A 27,411-nucleotide genomic window follows, 5' to 3' on the forward strand; every position below is an offset into this window, starting at 1 on the left:
TGACTGTCAAATAGACCTGATACCCGGAACAACTCCTCCTTGCAGTAGGATTTATGCCCTCACCGAGCCAGAGAATCTTCACCTCAGGCAATATCTGGACCAATACCTAGCTAACGGGTTTATCCGTCCTTCTAAATCTCCAGCTTCATCGGCTTTGTTCTTCGTTCCGAAAAAGGAAGGAGACCTTAGAACTTGTATAGATTACCGCGCCCTGAATCAAATCACCGTAAAAAACAGATACCCGTTACCTTTGATCCCTGAACTCCTGGACCAAGTCAAAGAAGCATGTATATATACAAAGTTGGATCTCAGAGGAGCCTACCACTTGGTACGAATAAAAGAAGGCGATGAGTGGAAGACGGCCTTTCGCACCAAGTATGGGCTATTCGAATATCAAGTGATGCCCTTTGGACTTTGTAACGCTCCTGCCGCCTTCCAGTATTTTATGAACGATGTCCTTAGAGAACTCATAGATGTGTGTGTTGTCTACATTGATGACATCCTTGTCTATTCCTCTTCTGAAGAGGAACATCAGAGACACGTTAAAAAGGTTCTCGAGAGACTGCGTCAACATAACCTTTTTGCCAAGCTTGAAAACTGCGTTTTCAACGTAACTGAAGTTGAGTTCCTGGGATTCATATTGTCACCTAATGGGGTTCATATGGATTCAAAGAAGGTCGACGCAATCATCAAGTGGCCATCTCCAACCTCGGTAAAAGGAGTTCAAAGCATGTTAGGCTTCGCTAACTTTTACCGCAGATTCATTCCTGAATTCTCTCGGATAGTCCAGCCCATCACCGCTCTGTTAAAGAAGAACAAACGTTTTGAATGGTCTACTGAAGCAGAACAAGCTTTTCAGGACTTAAAAGCTAAATTCATTTCTGCACCTGTTCTAAAACATCCTCGCCCAGAACTCCCCTACATCGTGGAAACGGATGCTTCAAGTCTTGCTATGGGGGCAGTGTTATCAAAAAGAGATCCGGTCACACACCAATTACATCCAGTAGCCTTTTGGTCCCGCAAATTCTCGGCTTCCGAGATCAACTATTCAATTACAGACAAGGAACTTTTAGCTATCAGATCGGCCTTTAAAGCCTGGCGGCATTATCTTTTGGGAGCCAGACACACAGTCACCGTAATGACTGACCACCGCAATCTACAATATCTGAAGACGGCCAAAGCTCAGTCTTCCAGACAGCTTCGCTGGGCTCTGTTTCTGGCTGAGTTTGACTTTCTAATTACTTATCGACCCGGCAGTAAAAACGGAAAAGCAGATGCCCTCTCTCGGATGGGAGTAGATGAACATTTGACCAATCCGGAACCAATACCCATAATCCCAGAACAAAGGATTTTGGGGTTGGTCAGCGCTCAATCCTTTGAAGACATCAAGACTACAGTCAAGTCACTCCTAACTCCGGCCGATTTGCAGGACTGGCAATTAAAGGGAAAAGAATTCTCAGTGGATCAAGACCTACCATATTTCCAAAGGCGATTGTACTTGCCCTGTGAGAAAATACAAAAACAAGTAATCTCCGGTTATCACGACTCTCTAATGGAGGGTCACCCTGGCATTACCAAAACCATGGAAAAGATCAAGACATATTTCTGGTGGCCATCTTGGAAGAAGGATATTAGAGACTTTGTAATCTCCTGCGGTGTGTGTGCCCAGAATAAAAGTCAGAGGGAGAAACCAGCCGGCCTTTTAAACCCTCTGGATATTCCTCCCTGTCCATGGCATACCCTGTCCATGGATTTCATCACAGACTTGCCTCCATGCTCAGGGTATAATATCATTTTAGTAGTCGTAGATCTATTCTCCAAGATGGCTCACTTCATTCCCCTGAAGGGCCTACCTTCGGCTTCGGTATTGGCCCGAGAATTCTTAGAAAACATTGTTCGGTTACACGGTTTTCCCTCGGTTTTAATTTCCGATAGGGGAAGTCAATTCATCTCCCACTTTTGGCGAAGTTGCTGTCGTCTAGCCCAAATTGATGTAAGACTTTCAACCAGTCACCATCCCCAAACTGACGGACAAACCGAGAGGACAAATCAGACTCTAGAGCAATATCTGCGTTGCATGCTCCAACAAACTGAAAACCCTTGGAAGGATATTCTTTGGATCGTTGAATACGCTTACAACAATTCGACTCATTCTGGAACCGGGAAGACTCCCTTCTTCCTATTATACGGACATCATCCTAGAACCTCTAATCTGGATCCTCCCCAAGAATTCGAAACACCTGCTGTGGATTATTTGCACTCTGAGATTACCCGTGCTTTTAAAGAAGCCACTGCCCATCTGCAAAGAGCTAAAGCTCAAGTCAAAAAGGGAGCAGATCGACACCGTAAAGAGGCCCCTCACTACGCAGTAGGAGATCAGGTCTGGTTATCCACTAAGCACCTGCCTCTAAAAGGACCCCGCACCTTCAACCCGAGATACCTTGGACCTTAACCCATCTCTACCATAGTTAATCCGGTGGCGGTCAAATTGGAATTACCTGCGCATATGAAAATACATCCAGTATTCCATGTCTCCTTATTAAAACCAGTACAACCAGAAACCCGATTGACTGAACTCCCAGAACCTGTTTTGGTAGACAGAGAACTCGAATTTGAAGTAAAGAACATTCTAGACTCCAAGACCTCCAAATCTAAGTTATATTATCTGGTTGATTGGAAAGGATACGGCCCACAGGAAAGGTCTTGGGAACCCTCAGAATATGTCCACGCATCTCGTCTGGTCAAGAGATTCCATCTGAATCATCCCGACAAGCCAAAACCCCCGGACAAGACACGCTTAGGAGGGGCCTTGAGGGGGGGTACTGTCTTTGATCACTGCTTCCAAGGAGCCAGAACCAGCCCAACGTCCTTGGAAGCAGGCCCCTAACCCTAATCCTAGGCACCAGCCGGTCCCCACGGGAACCTTTTGGACCTTGTCCTGGCGCCGGTGGCACCAGGCTCATCAGAATCATTGGTCCCGGCACTGGAAGCGCCAGGCTCATAACATGTGTGCAGATGCTTGGGTGGACTTACCTGCAGCAGACTATGCTGCTTACTTACCAGCCTATTAGAAGTCCTCTGTGAACAGGAACTACTTTCTTACCTGGGTGGGGCAAGCTTCACTCCCTGGATTCAGCACTGGAAAGCTTCTGGAACTGGAACTCTTTTCTTACCTAGGCGGGGCCGTGGAGGACGACGCCTCATCACTCCTAGGCTATTTAAACCACACCCGATAGACGAAACGTGCTTCGCGTTATTCTGCATCTGCAGCAGAACGCTCACCGAGTCTGTTCCAGCCTTTCTTCTTACGATCTTGAACCTGCAAGAATCATACTCGCCATTCCTGCATCCTGAATCTGCAAGAAGCATACTCACCATTCCCGCATCCAGTCGAGAGCAGCACCTGCAGAGACAAGAAACAGCAGGTTAGCAAGGCAGCCTTAACTCGCAGTGCTACTCACCTGATCCATCGACTGCGGTCATTTTCGGCACGCTGCACCTCCGCCTGCAAAGATAAAAACATTGTCACTACTCACCGGCACTCCGTGAATTCTGGATTTCTTCACACTGCATCGCCGCCTGCGGAGATAAAAGCATTGTATCTACTTACGGACATTCCGCGGACTCCGGCGCTGCAAACCAACTTCTGAAAGACAAAAGAAGAGACATTAGACAGGTATTTACTTACGCCCATCGCGCTCTTCGCAATAGAACGCCTGCAATACTCCAGCGTCTCTTCGGCACGAACTACGCTGCAAGGGAAAAGACAGTTAGAGCGCTTGCATTTACTCACGCATTTCCAGGCGCTTCACTCCATCTTCCTCAAGAGTCCTGCAAGACAAAAGGGAGAAAAGCATTATACGAAGTCCTGTTCAATGTTAACGTGCCTTGCACCTAAAGACTATAAAGACTAAAAAGGTGTCTGGAAACTCACTGCTCGTGCAGTTAACGACGGTAACGGTCTTCTGAGTCCAAGAGGCCTATGTTTCACCAGTGAAGGAACTGGCAACAGCGCCCTGCGCCCGACGCAGATGGAGAGCCCAGCATTCACCGATCTAAGGTGAGCACGTTGACCTGGGGGTTCTACGGAGAGGGAGAGAGAGGAATAGGGACATTGAACAACCCAGACCATTAACCCCTCATATTCTTTCACCTGCAGAAACCTCACCCTACGAGTCCGACACACAGTGCGAAGAGGTTCGACCCCAGAAGCCCATCGAGTTCTGCACATCACCTTTCGAGTCACAGACACCTTCCTGCCAAGATCAGCGCCTCCGTGGGAATCAGGTGAGCGTTACACTTGATCCGTTTTTTTTTTTTTTTTTTTTTCATTTCCCCCTACTGCAAGCAGCTGTCAATTCCTTTGAAGCAGGATGAGGGGCCTCTCTCTTGATTGAAGGTTTTATTGCCCCTCACATTTGACAGGCGAGAGTCTCAGCCTGCTATTGTCCCAGCCTGGAGCAAAGACGAATGTCTGATGAGCTTGTGAAGTTTCTTTGTCCTGGTGCATTCAAAGTCTTGTAAGCTAGCAATTGGCACTTTCCTGTCCCAGAAGTTTGAGGTGTCACCCTTTCTCAGGGCTAGCAACTGGCAGTGCAAGTTTTTTTTTTAATATAGTTTGCCAACTTAGCCTATAGGTTTTAGTTATTTTCTCATTTTACATCTTGACTTACATCTGTGGAATCAAAACAGTTTATAGGTGTACTTTTACCAGCAACAAATCCTTTTACATTGTTAAGTAGGCCATCACACAACAATTTACTTTTAAATAGGCGATTTTCTCTCTTCAGTCAGAAAAAGCACATTTTGCTATTTCTTTAAATTCGGTTCTCATCTCCAGCAACTACACACTTTCTGCAGCTATAGTTCTTTTCTTGAGTGCTGGAGTTGTTTTGCAGCATGGATACATTTACAGAGGCATCTATTTAGAGTCTTTCAGCTGATTCTTGATACTTTTGCAAAGAAAATAGACGCGTTTCCCGTGTAAAATGAAAACCAAGCCCCTGGTTGATTTCCAAAGATACTTTTGACAGGAGCTGTCATTCAAATAAGGCCCGGTTCCTCTGAGGAATAATGAATGATCCTAGGCATTGCCTAGGCAGGGCCTTTTTAATCACAGCAGTTTCAGGGTAAATGGATGGATTTAGTGCCAAACAGCACTTTTAAAGGTTGAAAAAGGTGTCCTTGTAAAGAGGCATTTTGGGTTTTCAGCAAAGTAATGCTGCCTCTTTCACTTCACTTCATGTTACATGTTGCAGAGCACACTGGCACATTCCTGCAGTGAGTACTCTGTTCCACCCCACCTGAATGTGTGTGGCAGGGTGGTGCAGCCATTTTCTGGTTGTTGCAAAAATGCAGTTTTAGAGATCCTGGCGTGCACAGGAGTCGGCACGGCCATTTTGCTGTTTCTTGCACCAATGCAGCAAGTGATGTGGTAAGGCACATCTGAGTGGGTTAATTTATCCCACAAGTCGTACGTGTTGGCTTGGGCGGAGAGGTCACAGCCCACTTTGAAGTAACCAAGGGAGTCCATTCCCAGAGCTATCCGTACCTGCATCGGTAGCAGACGTCTGGGAGAGCGCCTCACACGCCGCCGCTTAAGGGTGAATTAACCTCCTATGATCAGACTCATTGGAGGAATTACTCGGACATAACAAAGACAAACATCTGAAGATTCCACTTATTGCATCCGGGGATTCGCTAAACCAACTATGATGATAGAGAATCCAGGGTGAAGTTAAGAAGTTGTATAAAGATTGCGGACAGACTGAATATTCACATGAACACTTATTGCCGTGAATAGGCAAATATTTGTGAAGAGCTATCTGATGGCGGATATGAATAAATAAGGTAGTGTGCTGCACCTGAAATCTGGATCAAAGTTGAATAATGATCCGGTTTGGACTTTTCTCAATGTCCCTAACCAAGCATAGTGAGCTACAGATTGAAATTGAAGAAGCATCACATTTGGGAAGAATTAAATTCTTGAAAAATTATTGCTTTTCTTTGTCCTGAGGATCGCCCATATATCAATTAGACCAACAGCATTTGAGAGTGCGAAGTATGCGTCCATGTGGCCGAAACATATGCCGACATAAAAAGGAAATACCCATTCAGCTTTTTTCCAGTGCTTCACTTGTAATTGTAGATGGCTGGTTTTTCTATATGAATTATAATATGGACTTTAACCAGTACAATTTACATTAAGAAATTCCGAGAGATTGTAGAAAACAAACAAAGAAACAAACAGTATCTCTCCGTCGTGTCTATGTATTTATCTACAAGTGTCAGACTATAGGTTTCATTGGTCGACCATAATCTTTACATATTTAGAAGGTATTTTTTTCCCAAAAGAATTGCTTTTGATTTTCATTGATTTGTGTCACAATTAGGTTTTTTATGAAATAATTGTTTTTGATGATTATATTAGATGTGTTTTGATGTCATGTAAGTGTGCACTATTTTATAGTGGTTTTACATTTTTTAGAATGGTGTAATCTAAATACATTTGAATGTTTTTCTATCTTGAAAAATAATGTGTGTGGGCAATGCACTGAATTATCTATTACATGAATAGATTTTCGACTTACTGACAGGTAGACACTCTGGGACAAAAAGAGAGGGGTAGTTGACCTGTCCTTTTGTAATTTTGCTATATTAGTCCCCCAATGTGTAGAGATGACCCCCTCAAACAAAAAATAGGGAGTACCCAATAAGAAGAATCCCAATGGGGATGAGACAGACCTTGGCGTCGATCATGAAACAGTGTGGGGAGAGGGGCCCTGCACTGCATAGAGAAAACCAAGACCATGGCTTTATTAATTTAGGAGGCATCAACAGCTAGAAGCCATGGTGGAGGGTATTGCTCTGCATCGAGTAAAATGTATGATTACCTTGGGCTGTGTTTCCATGAAACTGGCCACTGTACTGCTCAGGTGGCAAAATCTATGGCCACCTTAGAGAAGTGGTGGGATTCAGGCAATTCTTAACAGACATGGTAGAGGTGCAATAAAACCTGCCCTGGACTTATATGCAACCGTTTTGTGAGAGGTAGGCGATTTTGGCCATTTTTGCCAATTGGACATGCATGGACGGAATGGAAGAAAAGGGCAGGAAAGCCAAATTGGAGGACAGAAAGGCATATATTTCTGAAAAGTAGACAAAATTCCAAGTTTAGGAAGGGGTGATTTGCATAGGTCAGGCAACAACTAGGTAGAGGAAACTGCCATCGAATGGGGGGAAAAGCAGGAAAATGACTGAAAAAAAAGGTATGTGTTGGACATGGTTGGCTTGGTACGGCAATGGCTTCTATGAATTTTGAGAAAAGCAATGCTCTGCTACATTCCCCCGACGCTTGCAGTTAGGAGAGCATACATTTCTTTGTAGTGTTTTACAAAACAAGCAATACCACAAGCCAGACACTGAGCCATGGTACACAGGAGTTTTACGCTCACGGCCTGACCAGACGCACTTAGCATGTGTAAATTGGGAAAACCAATGTGGTGAGGAACGGCAAGCATACAGACCTTTTCAAGGGTAGGTGATTTGTGCAGGTTACAAAAGTGTATGGTGGCTAAAGCAGCGACTAAATGTAGGTCACGTTTGGGAAATGAAAGGGTTGTGAGACAAAGGGCACCAACAAATGGGTCAAAACATTATGTAAACCACACAAACACAACACATGGCCTACCGTCCTGCGTTCCCACAGGTGTCCCGATGAAAACGGTACCTCACATGTGTGGGTGCACCTACCTGGCTGCCAAGGGGAAAGCCTAAAACACAAGTAACCCCAAGTCTGTTTTCAGAGCGAAATATCAGACATTCTGCCGACCGGCACAACATACAGATATGGACCTTGGGTGTCCAAGCCACCGAGGAAAACCGGGAACCCCATGCATTTCCAAAAAGAGAACACCCGTGGGAATCCGCAGAGGTATGATTTGCGCACATCGCCCCAGAATTATTTACCCAGACAGCCCCGCAAAGTCCGAAATGTGGGGGAAAAAACGCTTTTTCTGCAAATTTCGCTCGACGCACCCATCGAAACACGCCCCCAACAACACATGGCCTACCGTCCCGCGTTCCCACAGGTGTCCCGATGAAAACGGTACCTCACGTGTCTGTGCACCTACCGGGAGCGCAAAAGGAAAAGGGTAACCCACTGGTCACCCCCAAGCCTTTCGCCACTGCCCATTGTGTTCATGTGGGAAACCTACAGATTTGGGCCTAGGGTGTCGAAGCCAGAAAGGAAAACGGGGAACCCCATGCATTTTTCAAAAGAGGACACCCCTGGGAATCCACAGAGGTCTGCCTTGCGCAAATTGCCCCAGTTTTTATTAGCGACAATCCCCGACAAAGTGTGATGTTTGGTGGGGAAAAAACACAATGTTCACTTTGTCTGGGGTTCTGGGTAATAAATTGTGCTGTGGCGAAAGGCTTGGGGTTACCAGCGGGTTACCCTTTTCCTTTTGCGCCCCCGGTAGGTGCACCCAAACATGTGAGGTACCTTTTTCGTCGGGACACCTGTGGGAACGCGAGAAGGTATGACATCTGTTGGTGGCGACGTGTTTCGTTGAGTGGGCACAGGGAAATGTCTCTGAAATTGGCTGGAAATGCAGACAATTCTCAGACATTTCCCTCTTGCCACTCACCGAAACACACCGCCAACAGCACATGGCCTACCGTCCCGCGTTCCACAAGCAATGCACCCGAATATGTAAAATCTGTCATTAATATATTTATCTATGGGAGATGTGAGCCTATTCCAGGTTTGTTTTTGTAAATTTGGGGTTGTGCATTTACTGAATCCCACCAGAGGATAATGGTCAAACACTTTGTATGATGATTAGAATCCTATACGATGAAATCATAAGTATAGCCGGGGGCTGCGAGTAAATACTTTCCCCTGTCCGTTAATATGAGGAAAACAGTTGTGATACTTTTAAAGGATAAATTGCCATTTTTAAACTGTGAAAAACATGATTATAGATTATCGTATTTATTTTTGTCATTATGAATTTATTTAATGTGTATTTTGTAACTTGCAATTTTATAAATATGTATCCTTTACACTGTGAATTTAGAAATCATCTGCTATTTAATCTTTATCTTTTTTTATATGTTTTCTGCAATGTACTTTTATGGTTTTAATGCCGAATAAAAGTTAGTAAATCAATATTTGATTGCGCCCCTAATACCGGAGACCAGTGTCTAAGCACATGGACGAGATTCAAACCTCTGTGGTGCTGCGTTGTCTTGCTTCCAAGAAACACGTGTTGCCTCAGACCGATCCTCACGGCCCCCTGGGTAGGGTGAAGAATATGGACTAGAAAAAGACTATAAGGGAAGACCTGAATTTAAGTTTAGAAGAAGTGAATACCGCTGAAGTAAAGACATACGCCAGACTACGCCACGCACATCCTACAAACATGGTTCCCTGCATGACTGCTCTAGACCCCTTTTTTCGGTCATTCATTGCTCATGAACATTTTTGGTTAAATAGTATAGTTGCTATCCTCCATTAAAAATCTTTCTGGCTGCTTGATGGTCTATTCCATGAGTCTGGAGGATAGTTGACAAGATGTACCAAAGTAGAAGTTACTCACAGTACTAAAGGTTCATGTTCCCTTTCCAACCGTCACCACACACCGTATGGCTCCTTTCTCCATATTGTGTCATTTGCTGAGACGGATGAGTAGAGGCTAAAACACCTACTTAGCCCTCACCTCTACAAATCAAGAGCCAACGCAGTCAGAAAGGTAAAACAGGCACAGTTAAGCGATATAGGTCCTTTGCCTTTTGTGGTAACTTGGGCTGAGGGAAGGCTATACTATCTAAGGGTTTGAATGTGGTTCAGTAGCAACCCAAACAACAAAGTATAACCGTCCAAAATAAAGGAACATGCCATCAAGGTTCTATAAAAATATATACTTTTAGTTAAACACAGCATATACAATAATAATGAACTAGACAACACTGTAAAAACTCACCCTTGTACAAAGAAATCAGAATATGCCTAGATGCAGATGCAGCACTCGGGGTAATGAAGCTGGGGGAGAAAGGGCAATAAAAAAAACTCATTGTTGAAAAGGATATGTTCTTGAGTTTCAAAAAGGGATTATGATGACCTTGCCTGTCTCTAGCGCCTTGATGCAGTTTTTTTCAGCTGACTTGCTAGTGAGAAGTCTTCATTCAATAACTATTTGTACTACTAAATGGACCTGGACCAGGGTGGCAATTATCGGGCAATAATACCTTTTTGTAGTGTCTTTGTGGTTAAACAATGCTGAACCAAACTTGGGGCCTCATCACAAGTTGGGTGCTAACCCCGGTGGTATTACCACTGGGGCTATTGGCCCTACCGCCAAACCCCCCTGGCGCGCCGGATCCCGGGTTTGGCGGAATGGTAAATCCACATTCCCCATTGGGCCCTTTCGGGAATTTTCCATTCCCCATTGGGCCCAATGGGGAATGTTCGGCGCTATTATAGCCATGGGTATTACCGTTGACGGTACTGGCACCAAAAATTGGCAAAATCACAGTAGATTTGGCCGCAGCTCGGAGCTGGGGGTAAATCCGCCAAACGCCCGTGATTTGGCAGACCCTTAAATGCGACGGTAATAGCGTTACCGCCGCATTTAAGGGTTACCGCCAAACTCGTGATGAGGCCCATGGTGCTGTTTGGTTGTTCATGTCGGTGAGAGATGCAGCACTCTTGTCGTCCACCGACAAATGTGTTCGAACTGGATGAAGGCTGCGGTTCGAAGCGGCTCGAGCGGTGTGGATGGTGGAGGTCACCAGTTTCGATTTGATGCTCGAGGGTGCGAGGCGGTCTGATGGGGCTCGGGAAGAACACAAGCAGCGGTTGCATCCTCGGCTCGATATCAATGAAAACACTGGTAGTGCGAAGGGCGGTTCAAGCAATGCAAATCCAGCAGCACACTTCTGTTCGAGCTGAGACACTGATTTGCTTCAGTTGGCGTCAAACTTGTTCAAACTGGCAGACTGCGGTTCGAAAGGTGATGTGTCAAAGGCAGCTCTGGAGAGCCCTTGTGGTTCGACCTGGGTCGAACACCCTCTAATCGCGGATCGCAGCAGTTAGACTGCGGAATTGCAGGAATACTGGCTGTCTTGGTTCTCGGGAGCTCTGGGATGATTAGGGGACAGCTTGCCTCTTCCTTGGAGCACCTCTCTTCACCCCGCAACTGGTGGGCTTTGGAAAGGACTTCTCTCCCAATAGGGTCTGACGAAATCTTCTTGAAATGTTTAAAGTCCAAAAGATGATTTAAAGAAGTGTTGGGAAACCCCTTCTTTTAACGGTGAAAACCCTCAGTTAATTGGACTTAAGGCAGCCTGCTTCAGGGGTCCAATTCCTGTTCTTGGAACAAATGCATTTTGCCATCTGGCATCGCACCCTTGTTCCTTGTTCTCCGTTCTCAGTTTGTAGAGGACAGGAAGGAAAGATGGAGGCAGAGAGGAACAAGATGGTGGAACCTTCTTCCAGCTGTAAATAGCTCCCTGTCTACAGTCACCCCAGTCCTGCCCCCCCGCCCCCATTCTCAGTAGAATCAAAGACCTTTAGATATGCAGCACCCTGGTTTGAGGCCTACCCTTTTGTGAATGGCTGTGCCATTTCATTTATGTTCCCACGCCAGCTTCCTGTGGAGTGGCTGCTTCTCCAGGGAGGATTACCTTGCCTGACAAAGGAACTGAGGCAATCCCAAGGGCTACCTTTCTGCCAGCCGTGGCAATGCCTAACCTGTTTTAGGAGAATACACATAATGCCTTCAAACCTGATCTGGGCTGACAGGGTTGATGCATGTGTGATATCAAATTGCTGTGGCTGTAATAATTATTAGAATACCATCCACCATACCATAACTCTGGTATGGCTTCTATTTAAAGATTTCTCTGCCACCAGATGAGAAGGCTCATAATTATAGTGGTTTGGTACAGGGATGCATGTTTTAAATGGAGTCCCTGCTCTGCATAGACTTGGCTGTCAATGCAGCTGTAAACTGCAAGTACTTATGATCTCTTAACCTGCTCTATGCCACGGTAGAGCATGCGCTGCAGACTAGGATACTGATGTCGTAAGGCACAAACATGCTGCTTTTGGCGTGTAGCGTTATGAGAGGGGAAACTGTTCAGCAGATTCCCTTTCAGAGATTAAATTACGTGCACACATTTTATTAATGCAGAAAAAACAAAGCCAAAGCTTCTACATCCTTGCCAGAACGTGTATTGCAAGAAATGATACATTCTCAATTCTGAGGGTACGACTCTCCCAGGAATCTTTCAGAAGGTAAGGGGGTAGTGGCGGGGCTGGAAGACGTGATTTAAAAGTACAGGAGTCCCAGCATTGAATAACCTGTATCATATTTTACCTTCATTAACAGATTATTTGTGCTGTACATCCGAAGTGTTCCGAATGGAGCAATCCACAAAATGTATTGGAACATGTTATAGAAACATACGCTAGAATTGAGTGGAAAGCATTATTTGATTCTTTCATGTTTTTGAGGCTGTACAGCTGCTCGCAGCATTGCTACAATTATCAAATCCGTTCTCCTTTTTTTTAAATTTATTTTTTACCTCTGTTCAGGAGTGCATAAAGCCAATAAAAGTCGAAAAGAAGTTTGGTAAATCTGCAGCAAAGATTCAGATCGAAGATGATGGGAATTACTTTCAAGTTAACCAGGTCAGAGCATTTCTTTTTTTTGTATCAAGTTGTGCCACACTACATCGATGTAGTGTGTATTTTCCTTGTGCTCAACATATGTATGAACATTACTTTTTCACTAAATAACCACAAGGGTAAGATTGTTGGCAATGGAGTAAACTGTATGTAAACATCGACATGTTCAACAAAATATTTCAGACCCAGCTTTGTAAATGGCCATGAGGGATTGTAGCAAGCCGGTATTGCCTTTCACTTCTCTTTAAATCCCTGTCCATTCCTAAACCTCTGGACACAGCGAGGTCTGCCGCCAACAGTTAAGTAAGGGGGTTGGAGGGGAGCGGGTTGCCAGAAATGTCAGTGAGAGAAAAAACCCCAGTCATTTTCGTTCAAATTACTTTCACTATTTTCTTCCGCTGACATTTTGCATTCGATTTAATTCATGGATAACCATAATCGATGGTAATAAACCAAATATCCCAAGTCTTGAGCGTGCACGGCAGAAGTTCCGTACCTACTCCCTTCCTCTCGAGGAGCTGGAGGGGATAGGGTGGAGAGGTGGGCAGTGGGACGAGGGTTAATGATTTGAGGAACAGATTTGCCTCGCAAAATGATGGTGTCCTCCTGATGGTGTGGAGCAGGGGAAAGTGCTGTGAAAGGGAAAGCAGCCAACTAACGGCTGTGTAGGCTCACCGACTGCCAGGCACCCAACTCAGTTGGAAGGTCCAAGGGGGTTTAGAGGGGAGAGCACGCACAGCTCACTGAGCCGAATGGTCCAAACAAGATGGAGCAGAGTATTACGAAGCCAAGCACCCTAGCGGGAGGGAGGCAGGGGGAGATATGGTGGTTATAACTGACGTAATAGAAAAAGAAATCCACTGCATCAAACCCAGGAAGAGGGGCATTTAACATGGCAATACCCAAAAGTGGGTGAGAAGGTACTATTGAACTGAATTCTAATGTTGTGTAGCCAGAGTCATAAGAGTGGAATGTGTGGTAAATTGCTTGCCTGCGTCCACTGAATTCCCTACTGTTAGGAGTGTGGAAGAAGAACCGGTTACAGGCAGTGAATGCAAGAACAAGGGTGACAGAGTGGATGGAGGACTAAGCTGCAAGGTTTTGCTAGAGTCCAGGAACCCCCCAGAACAAGATGTAAACATGAAAGCCACAGAGGAAGTCTGTTTCAAATTTGAGAGCTGAACGGAAGCAAATGGATACCAAATAAGATATTAAAGGCATGGTCTAGTAGAAAATTGTATTATCCCTACGGGTCGGCCATGTTTTTTTAAGCCTAAGTGGCTTGATTTTAGAAAACTTTCCTATGGACCTTACCCGAGTTTTCGTCCATTGAACGCACGCGAAAACAAGCACCAGGGAGCCGCCATTTTCTGATAATCCTATCTTTTCCCCGATCGCCCTGGCTGACCTGCTTTTGCGGCACTAAATCAATTCCCCCGCCCCTGAGCCTGTCATCAGCAGACTCATACCGCCCATTTCCCAACGCCAAAGCACGTCTCGTGTCAACATTCGCTGCGCTTCAGCTAATGACGTGTCGCCATGGAAATGGCAGGACGCCTCTCTCCTCAATAAGTATAAACAGACCGTTTCACAACACACAGCAGCCGATTTCCGATTCCGATCCTCTCTCTGTGTTACTTTGAGTATTCTGTGACTCGTTTCAGTGCTCTGGTCAGCTACCTTCGCCGCTTGTAGCCCGTGTGAACACATACCAGTACCACCGCTATAAATTATTTTAGTTTGTTTAACACACAATGGCTACAATAATGCCCTACATGTACGAGCCCGAGTATACCGAGGAGGAACTACTGGAAAGGGAAGCACGCGAAAACGATGGGGATTCGGACGGCAGTTGGCAGGACGAATCAACAGATGAAGAGCCTGGGCCTAGTCAATTGGATGGCGTCTCCACCTGGTGCACATGCAATCGGTGCGAGCTAATGCCAACCGAGGACGAGAACTGCTGCTGCCGAGAAAACTCTGGATGCCTGGCCTACATTTCGGAAGTCGAGCCACGACCGCAATGCATCACCGAGCTGCCAGACTTCAGGGCAGCCTGCCTCACACGGGCCGTGTTGAGAATAATGATGGTGCTTATGCACGAACTTCGAGCAACTGTTCGTCCTCGTAATCCGAGTAACGAGTAAGTATACTCTGCTTGTCATGCCACTCCTATTTCATGGTCTTCTACTATATCCAAAATTACATCTACATATCATTGTAACGCATGTAAGTCGTTGAATAGTGTGCATTGTCTAGATAGCATGTGTCCGTGTAAAATGCCATTAGTTACAAGAATTGTCATTGACGACAAACGTTTATTAAACTTATCTTGGTAATTTAAAAACAGTTCGTTTCATTCCTTTTCACAGGTGGTACAGGCTGGTGGCCTATTGTTCCTTTACATGGTGGCTTCACGGGAGGCTTGGACACCGCGTTCGAAGAGTGATACCCGCCTGTGCCGTTCATGCCATTAGAGAAACGTTCCCGAGTGACAGCGGTCAGTACAGGGGATTTTCTCTCGCTGTGCTGCAACCTGACCTGTATAATCTTTAAAGTCTTGTATTTTTGTGTCATGAAAATAAGATACAAAATAAAACACCACATATATTGTAACAACGGTTGTCTCGATTTTTTTAAATGAATCAAGTGTGTCTCCATTCAAGGATGGACGTCCGACATCTCTGCTCCGAATGGGTGAAGGTCTGGTTGCTGTGAAGCAGGGTGGTCACTATCTATCTAAGCTAACATAACATATTCTCGATAATGCATGCACTAAAACACACTTGTTCAAAGTCTTTCAGTAGGTTATGTCTCTATAAAAGTCACGCATATATCTATACTAACATTTACCATTGGATTATACAGTCTTGACCACTATAATACACTGGTTGAAGTGTGGGTCTGTGCTCACAAGAATCTCTGGTATGTGGCATTTGTTAATGATAAGCAACGATATACTGATGCGCGCTGGCATGGGGGGCTGTGACGGGCGCGAACGGCCAAGGTGGAAAACTACATGTACACTTCAAAAGGTGTCCCACGCCAAGGGGCCATTGTTCACATGGTCTCCTCAGACCCCGTGTCTCCAGGCAGGCCTCCCCTGAGGCAGGCCGCCCCCCTGCAATCCACATAAGTGTGTCTCCATTCAGCAGTCTTCCTGTGCCTTATCTGCACACCCCAGGCCCATCCATCCCACCCCCTTGTATCAAAGGCGGTTCACACCTGGGGATGAGCGCTGGCATGGGGGGCTGTCAGGGGCGCGAAAGGCTGAGGTGCCAAACTGCATGTACACTTCAAAAGGTGTCCCACGCCAAGGGGCCATCGGTCACATGGCCTCCTCAGACCCCGTGTCTCCAGGCAGGCCTCCCCTGAGGCAGGCCGCCCCCCTGCAATCCACATAAGTGTGTCTCCATTCAGCAGTCTTCCTGTGCCTTATCTGCACGCCCCAGGCCCATCCATCCCACCCCCTTGTATCAAAGGCGGTTCGCGCCGGTGAATGCGTGCTGGCATGGGGGGCTGTGACGGGCGCGAACGGCCAAGGTGCCAAACTACATGTACACTTCAAAAGGTGTCCCACGCCAAAGGGGCCATCGGTCACATGGCCTCCTCAGACCCCGTGTCTCCAGGCAGGCCTCCCCTTCAAGCAGGCCGCCCCCTAATACCACGACATACATACGTCATTCATTCACAAACACACCCCAGTTTCTAATACTTTAAAAACCACTCGATATGTCTCATGAGAACATCTTTGTGCTTTGCAAGTCAACTCTTGAACGTGCTACCTGGGAACCACTGAGATCTATGCTAATCTGCTCGTCGTCGTGCTATCCGTGAACTTCTGTGACCGCTTCGAGCATACCCATCAGTGCGCTACCTGTGGCCATCCACCTATTCTCCTGCAACATACTGCTCTGCTTGCTGAATCCAACTGTTTGTTGGTCAAGGTAAGGCCATGTATCCTGGTCATATTTCGCAGATTTTTAAATTTCTATCTATTTTCGAGTAGAGTACACAATAGTGCTATGTTCATTGGTCTCATTGGTATTGACTTGAGTTTCCATTGCTATGCTATCAATAGATCTATTTATTTTCATCTGTGACTATTGTGATTGAATTGCATCCTTCGGGGGTCCAGTCAATAAAGTTAGCATGTTTCCTTCTCGTGCAAGACAGAACATCCAAGGGACGAGTCACATGTTCAGATTTCAGTCACATCAATTATACATTTCTGCAACTTATGCAAATACTAAGCAGCACATAATGAACTGGTATAGTTCCTGCGACCAAAACAAACCTTGCATTGATCATTGCATGATTCATTTACTTTTGTATCAAATCTTTATTCTTGAAGATTGTATAATAATGTCGATATTTACTTTTCAGATTTATCAACAATGCCTGCCTGTTCGATTAGCGGTTGCCCTTCGAAGACCCATGCGAAATCTGAAGGAACTACAATGCATGTATTCCCGAAAACTGTTGATCGAATAAGAGAATGGGTCAGACATTGCGGATACCCACTGGATGAGCTGGAAAGTAGAGTCCAACAAGTCTTAGAGGACAAGAGGGGTGATCGATACCGCATCTGCAGCCGGCACTTTTCCTTGGACATGTACACAACTTCTTGGGTAACAAAGAAGAATAAACGGCGAACGACACAGAAATTGCGCGAAAACACTATTCCCACTCTATTCGTCCACATTCCGCCACCGGTGAGTCAAGTGTCCGGATTTAGCTTTCGGCCTTGCGGTAGTGTGTAGCCGAATGGATTAATAGATATTGTAGGTGTTCTATCCCTTGTAATAATTTCGATATTGATATGAGTGTATAGTTTTTTGAATAATGACATTTATCAATATATTCTTTTTCGATTTCATAACCCACAAACGCAATGTATATATATATATGGGGACAGGGAACTGTGCTGTATTGAGCATTTTTCAAGTATTCTGTCGGTTTACATGGCTATTTTTAATATTGGCAATTCATTATCAATCATTAATTGACCTTTACAACTTCTTGACTATCCCTTGAATCTGAAGCAAGAACATTCTACATCCTTGACGTGGTCGCAGTTATCAACCACTTCTAGCGCGTATCAGGTAATCTTACTAGGCTAATCCGCTACATACTTGTTTTATTCTATCGTGTAATTATTTTACCGAATGTTTGGTTACTGATTTCCAATTAATATACACCTTAGTTATCGTCCACTGGTGTTTTTTTTCAGTTATAATTAATTATCCATACTAATGCGAGTACTGTCTTTCAGGGAGATGCTGAAGCGTCCGCCACATCTACAACATTTCTAGATGTTTTTCAACATCAGGAGGTATGGATACTGACAGCTCCATCGAGCGTCATCATCAGAGCTGGAATTCTTGTCGTTTGATTGTTCTACACAATGTTTCATTCGTGGTTAGCCGTTGATATGTACCTGTGCTGTCGACCCCAGGTGTGTGTTATGTTTTCACAATTGTAATCCTCACTAATGCAAGTACTATGTTTCAGGCTGTTGATGGAGCGTCAACCCCTGCACTTGATGCCGAGCCTGACATTCAAGTAATTCCAGGGGAAGTGGAAGCGGGACCTTGCGTATACGAATCGGCGCAACAGCTTTCGGAAGTGCGCACTACATTTACAACATCCCTACATATTCTTCGGCAGCACGAGTTATGGCTACTGACAGCTCCATCGAGCGTCATCATATAACGTGATTCCATTTGCTATACTTTCTTCCCTATTAACGCAAGTACTGTGTTTCAGGGAGACGACTGAGCTTCCACCACAATCACAACATCTCATTTAGATGATGCAGATGTAAAGGAATCGTTGAAATTAGTCGATGAAATGTGATCATATTTGGATTTTCCTTGATTCTTTTGGACAATGCATCATTTGCGGTTATCTCTTTATATGTACCTGTGCCGTCGACCCCAAGTGTGTGTTGTGTTTCCAATATTGAAAAGCATACTAATGCAAGTAATGTGTTTCAGGGAGATGCGGATGCCTCCTCTCCAATACAACCATTCATGGCAGTGCATGCAGAGCCAGAGGTATGGATACTGACAGTTCCATCGAAATAGATCATCACTGGTCGAATACTTGTCGTTTGATTGTTGCACACAATGTTTAAATCGTATTTGGCTATGGAGATGTACCTGTGTGTTCGTCCTCACGTGTGTTTTATGCTAACAATATTTTGATACATAGTAATGAAAGTACTATGTTTCAGGGAGACGATGGAGCCTCATTCCGTGCTGTCTATGCGGATACAGAAAATATAGTCGTTGCAGCGCAAGAGGAAGGGAGGACATGCGGAAACGAATCGGAGCTACAGCGTGCAGATGTTGAAGGTCCAGTCAAAAAAGTTGCAAAGAAAAAAAAACAAAAAAAGGTTAGTTACAAACAGTTCATAACTTTAAAAAAATGTTTGTGCTGGGGACTATTTTATGTTTTTTTCCAGTCAATTCTACTACACTCCATCTTGTGTTTAAACTGAACATCCCTTTTCCAATCTCTCCTCCAGTTACCCGTGGGTGTCAGAACTATACACACACAGACAGTGAAGCGAATGAGAGATGTGGCTTGCCAGACCGTGTACACTATGGAGGAACTATTAATTGAGGCGAGGCGTGTTCAGGCTCGAGATGCTCATGTCCAATGGCCAGAACATGAATTAATTGTGTTTGGAGACTACAGCAAAGTTGCATTGGACCATAGCTACAGTGCGACCGCACCACCACAAGAAGATGTTATTGAATGTATTGAAGATAGCTCTGAAGTAGTTGCAGATCTATTTACACAATCTACACCCGCCAAAAATTTGCCACCAAAAAACCTGTCGACATTGTTGTGTTCTCCCATCAATGTCGAAGTAATAGATGTTGAAATGACAGAGAATGAACCAGCCGCAGCATCCATAGACGCATCAGAACTTGATATCAGCGATATTACTTACCAATGTGTTGAAATCTCCACAACGTCAAAGGCCGAAAAACGTTGACGCAGGATGACAGTCTAATGAAAGAGAGCAAATACATTGTATTCGACAGTTGTTTGATGGAAATTATAAGTATGCTGAAATGTGTGCATTCCATTAGAGGGAAAGTATGTGGGAAGCCATTGATTAATGTGACTCGTCAAATAAAAGGCAGTAACGTCAAAATAAATGGCGCCTGTAAATTAAATCATAGGTTCTCATGGTCTGCACAACCGATGCTGGGGAAACTGCCAGCAGGCAATCTACTGTGTGCAGCTGCATCACTTTTTAGTGGCTCCAGTTTTAGAAAGTTAGGGGCTTTCTTTCAGTTTGTGGGACTCCATTTCATTTCTAAAGCGCTGTACTATACATACCAACGTGATTATCTGTTTCCGGCCATTAGTGATGCTTGGAAAATTGAACAATTGTCTCTAGCAAGTACATTCAAAGGCAAACGATTCAGGCTAGCCGGCGATGGACAGTGCGACAGCCCTGGATTTTCTGCCAAGTGCTGCACCTACCACTTTCAGGACATGGATAGTAAGAAAATTGTGAGTTCGGTGGTCGTGCAGGTAACACAATGTACATCCTCAGTGGCCATGGAGAAACTAGGTTTTATAAAATCAGTGGAATATCTACAATCGAGGGGAATGCACATCGACCTCATAGCCACGGATAGACACGTTTCAATTGCCAAGACAATGAGAGAGCAGTTCCCACATATTAAACATCAATTTGACGTATGGCATCTTGCTAAATCAATCAATAAGAAAATCTCGGCTGCAGGGAAAAAAAAAGGTTTTGAAAGTATTTTGCAGTGGTCACATTCTATCACCAACCATCTTTGGTGGAGCTCAAAAACTTGTGAGGAGTCAGTGGAAATACTACTTGAAAAATGGCGGTCACTGATGCACCACTGTACCAACGTTCACCGCTGGACAGCAAATTAACATTTCCACCAATGTGAACATGGCCCTTTGTCCCCAGAGGAGGCACGGAAGAAGAAGTGGTTGATTCCATCTTCACCGACACACAAAGCCATTGAGAAGATTGTTTTCGACAAAACTCTATCAAGAGATTTGAGAGGACTGACAGAATTCTGTCACACAGGAGATTTGGAGGTGTTCCACAATATGTGCCTAAAGTACAGGCCAAAGCGCTTGCATTTTAGCTTTCGGGGCATGAAACATTGCACTCTACTAGCAGTCTTGGCCCATAACAGCAATGTCGGACGTGAACAATCTAGGACTAGGTGTAAAGTAAGGATGCCTCGCTACACTAAGGTGTTTTCAAAACGAAGTAAGCAATGGGTGATCAAACCAGTCTATGATGAAATGCAGTTCGACTTTGTGAAAGGCCTTATTGTTGCTGTGTTAGAGAAGCACAGATATGGAATTTTGGACGTTTCTGTGCAGAGCAGTGATCCATTGCCACCGATTGCGACTGTGCCATGCCCACCCGAAGCACAGCTGATTGTGAAGTACAAATCCCGGTTTAAATAATTGCAATACGATTGTCTTTTTGTAAATAAATGTTATTGTACAGTGTACCTGTAACCCTAACCCCTACCTTCACCATCATGGGTGGCGAACAAGCTGGGTGTCATCTTTGAATTCTCTCTATTCACCTCATATATGTGTATGTATATATTTTTCTCATGTCTCATCTCATGTAAATGCTGCGCACTGTTAACGGAGTGGAGGCTTGCGTATTGCAAATAATAAAAAAAAAAAAAAAAACAATAAATCTCACTTTTAACTCCACTCCTGTGGTACTTTATACTTTCCCTGACCTTCCGCCAAAAATTAAATGTCTCAATTTGGGCTGCAAAGCTCGCAGACAACGGGGACATAATTGGGGCACTTAGAACGCGCCAGCCAAGCGGCCCGTGGCATTTGGGAGAGAAGCCAGTTCGCATTTGCACATTGAGGCGCACTACATAGACGGATTCTAAACTTCAAGTTCTCACAGATGCCTATAGTACGTGATGTTGCAAATAAAGAATGCGAAGGACAGCGCCCAGATGAGGCCCACAAGTCGCACTGGAAGTATAAGGGTCTATTGTTTTTTGACCTTGAGACAGGGACCATGCTGAAAGAACTACATTTGAAGGGAGTGCACAATAACGTAAGAGACGATAAGGCAGAAAATTCAGAAACTAGACCGAATTTCAGTTTTAGGTCAGTATACGAAAAATCATTGTCAAGAGCACGGTCCGTTTTACAGACTGCATTACAAAGAGACACAATGGAAATTTCAAATATAATGTAAGTAAATCTTTACACGCTTTTATACTGGAATGAAGATTTAATGAATGGGTGCATGAATAAATGAATGAATGAAGAGCTAGGAAAAGCAAGTAAAACTGTTCGTAGTGGGCACATGGGCATGCAGGTCCACTGGTCTCACCGATCTCGGTCCTTGGCCCAGCCACTTTTCCCTGCACTACGGGACTGTCTCTGTATCCTTCAGCTACTTCTCCCGGCATTTACCTTGCACTTGCCACCAGCTGGCCCTATTATTTAATTTGTATTCAACTAACCATGTACAGCCCATCCCCTTGCGCGATCAGAAAGACACCTGGCCTAGTAGGATCATTGTCTGTCTGCCCTTGTTCCCCACCTGCCTCGTCACGCCTAGAAACACTTGAGTATAGGCGCGTTACAAATGCCATATCATATATCATATCATTCCTCACGCATGTAGACTGTCGTTTATCATTGTGTGTTGGCCTCGATTTATCTCGTTACTTTTCGCATTGATTTTAGAGACGAACATACTCCATTGAACTATCCTTGCAAGCAAATAGTTTCTGATCGGCCGTAATAAATAAAATGAGTAATATTAATGAAGTTCGGCTAGCGAGACTAATCATCATTTTTTTGTTTTCATAACAGGTATTTGATCCCTTTCTGCCACTGCCACCTGTTTGAGACACCGGCAGATGGATTCTTCAGCAGACACCTGCAGCTTCGTGTCAACAACTGGAGCTCGATCACCATATTATGGGACGATCGCCAAGGGCCCACATGCCTTTACGCTGTACTAGTGTCTAGAAGCAACATATCAACCTTTACGCTGGCCTAGTGCCTACTTGATGGAACAGCCTTGCGGTTCACTGTGCTTCCAAAGTGATTCTTTTTACGAAAAGGAACACCCTGTGTACCATAAAGGAACAGCGCATGACTCAAGATGAAACGGAACAGTTATTGCGGATACAGATAAAAGAAAATAAATGGCTTCCGGAGTTCATATGTCAATTGCTGAATATTCTCTAAACATTTAATGTCAAATAAATGTACTTTACCAAAAGTACCGTGTTGCTGTTTCATTTTAAAGTACAGTTTCATATTCCGAATTGTGGCGCGCTGTGTTGTGAGTTGATCTGTGTTGGTTTCCGGGTTCTGTGTGGAGTCGCGCAGAAGACGACTGGGCGTGTTTGCCTACGCAGCACAGTAACGTCACGGGGAGAGGCGGGGAATATGCATGTTTTGATAATGTCAGGCTCAGGGGCGGGGGAATTGATTTAGTGCCGCAAAAGCAGGTCAGCCAGGGCGATCGGGGAAAAGATAGGATTATCAGAAAATGGCGTCTCCATGGTGCTTGTTTTCGCGTGCGTTCAATGGACGAAAACTCAGGTAAGGTCCATAGGAAAGTTTTCTAAAATCGAGCCACTTAGGCTTAGAAAACATGGCCGACTCGTAGGGACAATAAAAATTTTTACTAGACCATGCCTTTAAGGATGAACTGGAGGAAACTAAAGCCATCAAGCCAGAAATTCATGTCTCTTGCACAGATTTTAAGAACAGGCTGCAAAAGGTGGAAGAGAGAGTAGAAAATAATACATTATCTGCTGATCTACAAGAGCTTAAAACAGATGTGAAATTAAAGGAGAGGGGGACAGATTGATTATACCGAGAACCGGCAAAGGATGTGTAAATGCCATATCTTTGGGCTGCCGGAGATTGAAGGAGAATCCCAGGGAACAGTAGCGAGGGAGGTGAAGGGGATGGTTCAAGTGCTCTTCAAGGATTAATCTCTGAATCTCCAGCTGGACAGAGCACATTGTGAATGGCAAATGAGTAAAGGCCCCAGATATGTAGTGCTCAGTTTCCACGGCTACAGGAATAAGGAGCGTATCCTATTGAAAGCTAGAGAATTGAATGTCATTCGCATAAGGGCCCCAGGATACAAATATATAAAAAATCATTAGACCTAATGCTGGCAAAGAGGAAGGAATGTAGACCGCTCACCGAATGGCTGAGACAGAAAGAGGTCAATTGGATGGACAATCTTACGAACTGCTGCAAAGGGCAGACATACACCGAGCTATACATGCAACGTTACTTGTTGACGTTCCTCAATCAAGACCTCAAGCTACAGAGACCGGCCCTCCAGAGGACAAAGGAAGTAGTAGGGGAGAAAGAGTAGAAATTCCAGGCTCCTGGAAGATTCAAAAATTCAATTCCTTGTTGCAGATGCGTATTGGTAAAGGACGATGCTTTACGTGAAAAGTGAAGACTTTGAGGCAGTGGGTTCTACCTGTGGAACTCTAGCAGTCCAAAGGTGAAATAATGGTTATTGGATTTCTGTGGGGATATAAGGGGAGAAGGGAAATGGGTGAATAAATGGAGTGAGTGATCACTGGTGACCCTTGTTTGCTTGGTCCAACAGGGTGTCTCACAAGGGCACAGATGCCATTTTCAGCAGGGGGAAGGAGGGGAGAGGATGGAAGATGTTCAGGAAATATGATGGGTCTCTCCACTCCTATCAATGTTTTTGGTTTGTAAAGTTACAAACAGGCTGAGGGTGGGAAAGGTGGTCCTCTGTTACCGGACGAAAGGTGGAAGATACTAGAAAGTAAGGATGTAGCTTGTGCGAAATTAATCGTGAACAAATGGTAAGGGTACCAAAGACATGGGGCAACAGCAGAGAAAGGAGCTTGAAAAATTGTCTGGAGATGATGGGAGGGCGTTTGATGGACAGGCTATGGAAGGTAGCCACACCCAATGTCAAGGGAATACATTTTCCACACAAGCACTCATTAGTGGTTAGAGAAAGCCGGATAGACACTATAAACCAGGAGAGGAGAGCGATAGTTATTGGGCAGGTGTAGGGCAAGCCTTCAGTGCGTCACATAGGGTTAAGAAACCAGGAGTAGGATATATTATTCTCAAACAATTAAACATTAGAAGAAACCAACGTGAGAAGGCAGTTGGAAGGAAGGCTTTTACTTCTGAAAGTAATATTAAATGGAGTCCAACTCAAGATGGGATGCTGCTCTGCACCGAATGTTGGACAATTTCTATACCTGGACAAGGTGATGAAGGAGGTAGAAGAGGTGGCTGAGGGCCACCCTATATTTGAGGGGGATTTTAATCTGATTGTATACCCAACCAAAAACAGTTTATCAAAGGAACACAGATTTTTATAGAGACTCTGAAAGCTCTGACGGTAATGGGACTGGTAGACATCTGGAGACTGAGTAACCCACAGGATAGGTTTTACACTTTCTACTCCCAAGTGCACTCGTCCCACTCTAGACTGGATTATTTGCTAGTGGAATGAGTTCAACGCCATATATATATATGGGGAAGTGGAAACAATACCAATTGCTTGGTCTGATCTCGACATTGCCAAGGCAGAGTTGGCCTTCCCAATGCAGGATAGGGGGAATGTAAGGTAGCAGTATAAGGATTCCTTATTGAGGGAAAGTCAGAAATCGAGTTTTACTTCAGTAAAAACTAAGAAAAGGGGTTAGACTGAGCATGGTCTGGGATGTGGCCAAAGCAACAATTAGGGTGATCTTAATTAGGCATGGGCGAAAAAGAAAAGCAATGGATTTTGAAGTCCAAACTCTGAACTGCAAGAGGTGAGGACTCTTTTGGCCAAACAACCAGTGTCGAATACAGATTTGTCGGGAAAACATCTTGAGATTCTGAGAGAAGATTAGAGAGCTACAATCAGGAGTTATATAAAAAAATGTAAACTATTCAAGAAAAAGTTATGAAAAAGGGGGGGGGGAAGAGGCTGCCACCTTTATTAGCCAAGATGTTAGAGATGCAGAGGGCTGATAAGAATATCGCGATGCTAAGGAAAAATACATGGGAGATGGCTAGAAAGATTGTGAGCTCTTTTGCAAACCTTTATGCAGAACTATACAATGAAGAACAGGCTAATCTGGAAACCAATATTGGAAACTATTTGGGAGGCCTGAACCTACCAAAATTGACTGAATCAAAAAAAAGAAACATTACAGAGCCCCATTTTAGAGGAGGTTAGAACGGCTATCTTAAAAAAAAAAAAAAAAATTAAAAAAATGTTTTAACTTTATTTTTGCATTTGTCAACGTTAACAAACATCTCAACATGGAGTCAGATTTTCCCAAGGTATACACTGTTCCAAGCAGCGCATAGGAATCACAGTCCCAAGAATGTAAAGTACCAAGTAACATTACCAGCTCTGTCTTTTTATCAGACTGCAGTAGTAATCGGGTATTGAATATAAGGGCCCCAGACATGGGGATGCACATGTAAGGCAAGGGTCCTAATGAATGCAGTTTCTGTGTCATGACAGTAGACGACATCTTGGAGCCACAGTGCATCCGGAGTGAAAGGGAAGTGTCTGTGTAGCCTGGCTGGGGTATGGTACACCTGATGCAGACATTTGAAATGGGTATGTTTATACCTGGAATGAAGGGAAAACCTTTGGTTCTGGTTCAGTATATAGGCCCAGTCTTCTTCAATGGATTCTCCCAGGGTTATTTCCCACCTTTTTCTTCGGGGTTTCAATCCCTTCTGTCCTGTCTACCAAGATCAGATCACTATAGATCTGTGAAATCAACCAGCCCTCTCCTTGTGTCTGAATCACCCTGTGCAGTAGATGCCATATTGGTGATTGTGCTGGGAAAGAAGGGGAACCCCCCCCCCCGACTGACCGTAAACGCGAGCAAAAACGGAGAAGCCATCCCAGAGCAAAGACCGTCTGACCGCGCGGCCCCCCCTCCAGGACACACGCAGGAGCGGGATCCGGGCTGTAGGCCGCGTACAGAGGAGGAGTTGAGAAGCCTGGCCCCTGCCCTCCCAAGAGGTACCGGCGCCCCAGCACTTCCGTGTGTGGCCTACCCGCCCCACCTCGCCCCCAACCCCACGGAGACCCGAGGATAGAGCCCGCAGAAGGGAGATCCTGCGTTCCGCGCAGCCGGCATGGACAAAAGAAACAAGGTGGGTCTGCACCCCCCCCCCCGGAACTCTGGACTGCGCAGAGCTCCACAGGGAGGCCCCATCGACTCCCGACACGTGGGAGTGGTGGAGCCGCGAAAGGTGAGCGCCCCCTCTCCCCTATAAACGTTTCATCTCCAACTGTGCAGGTGTCTGGGACCCGCAGGAAGGTCCCGCTGCGCATCCCGCCCCCTGTCGGAGCAATATGCACGGGCCCCCCGAGCCGGGCAGCAGTGCTCGTGGCCCTGCCATGCCACCTGATCAGGGCAGGCACACGGCACACCTCCAGATCAAGAGGGTGGAACAACACCATTGAGGAATCTCCTCACCCCAACCTGCAAGCCCACGGCCCTCGGACCAGGATTCAGTGCCTCAGCAGTAACCCACAGGCCACCATACTTCCCTGGGAGGCTCCGGAACTGGAAAGGCCCACTGAAAGTAAATAAGGACACTCTAACTGCGCAATAGGCAAAGGATTACTACGAGCCACAAACCCCCAATAAAGCCCT

The 27,411-nt window shown here is 45.1% G+C and overlaps 1 protein-coding gene across 2 annotated transcripts in view; it reads left to right on the forward strand.

Moving 5' to 3' along the window:
- CIAO3 (cytosolic iron-sulfur assembly component 3) overlaps positions 1-27,411 on the forward strand; it is a 643,683-nt gene that overhangs the window by 60,494 nt on the left and 555,778 nt on the right. For both annotated transcript variants that reach the window (XM_069647280.1, XM_069647281.1), the window contains exon 2: positions 12,605-12,700. In XM_069647280.1, coding sequence (XP_069503381.1) covers positions 12,605-12,700 — 96 coding nt within the window. The remainder of the gene's footprint in view (positions 1-12,604; positions 12,701-27,411) is intronic.

Source organism: Ambystoma mexicanum, chromosome 2q (assembly GCF_040938575.1).
Source record: "Ambystoma mexicanum isolate Mex_15411 chromosome 2q, UKY_AmexF1_1, whole genome shotgun sequence".
In the NCBI taxonomy this organism is placed as follows: domain Eukaryota; kingdom Metazoa; phylum Chordata; class Amphibia; order Caudata; family Ambystomatidae; genus Ambystoma; species Ambystoma mexicanum.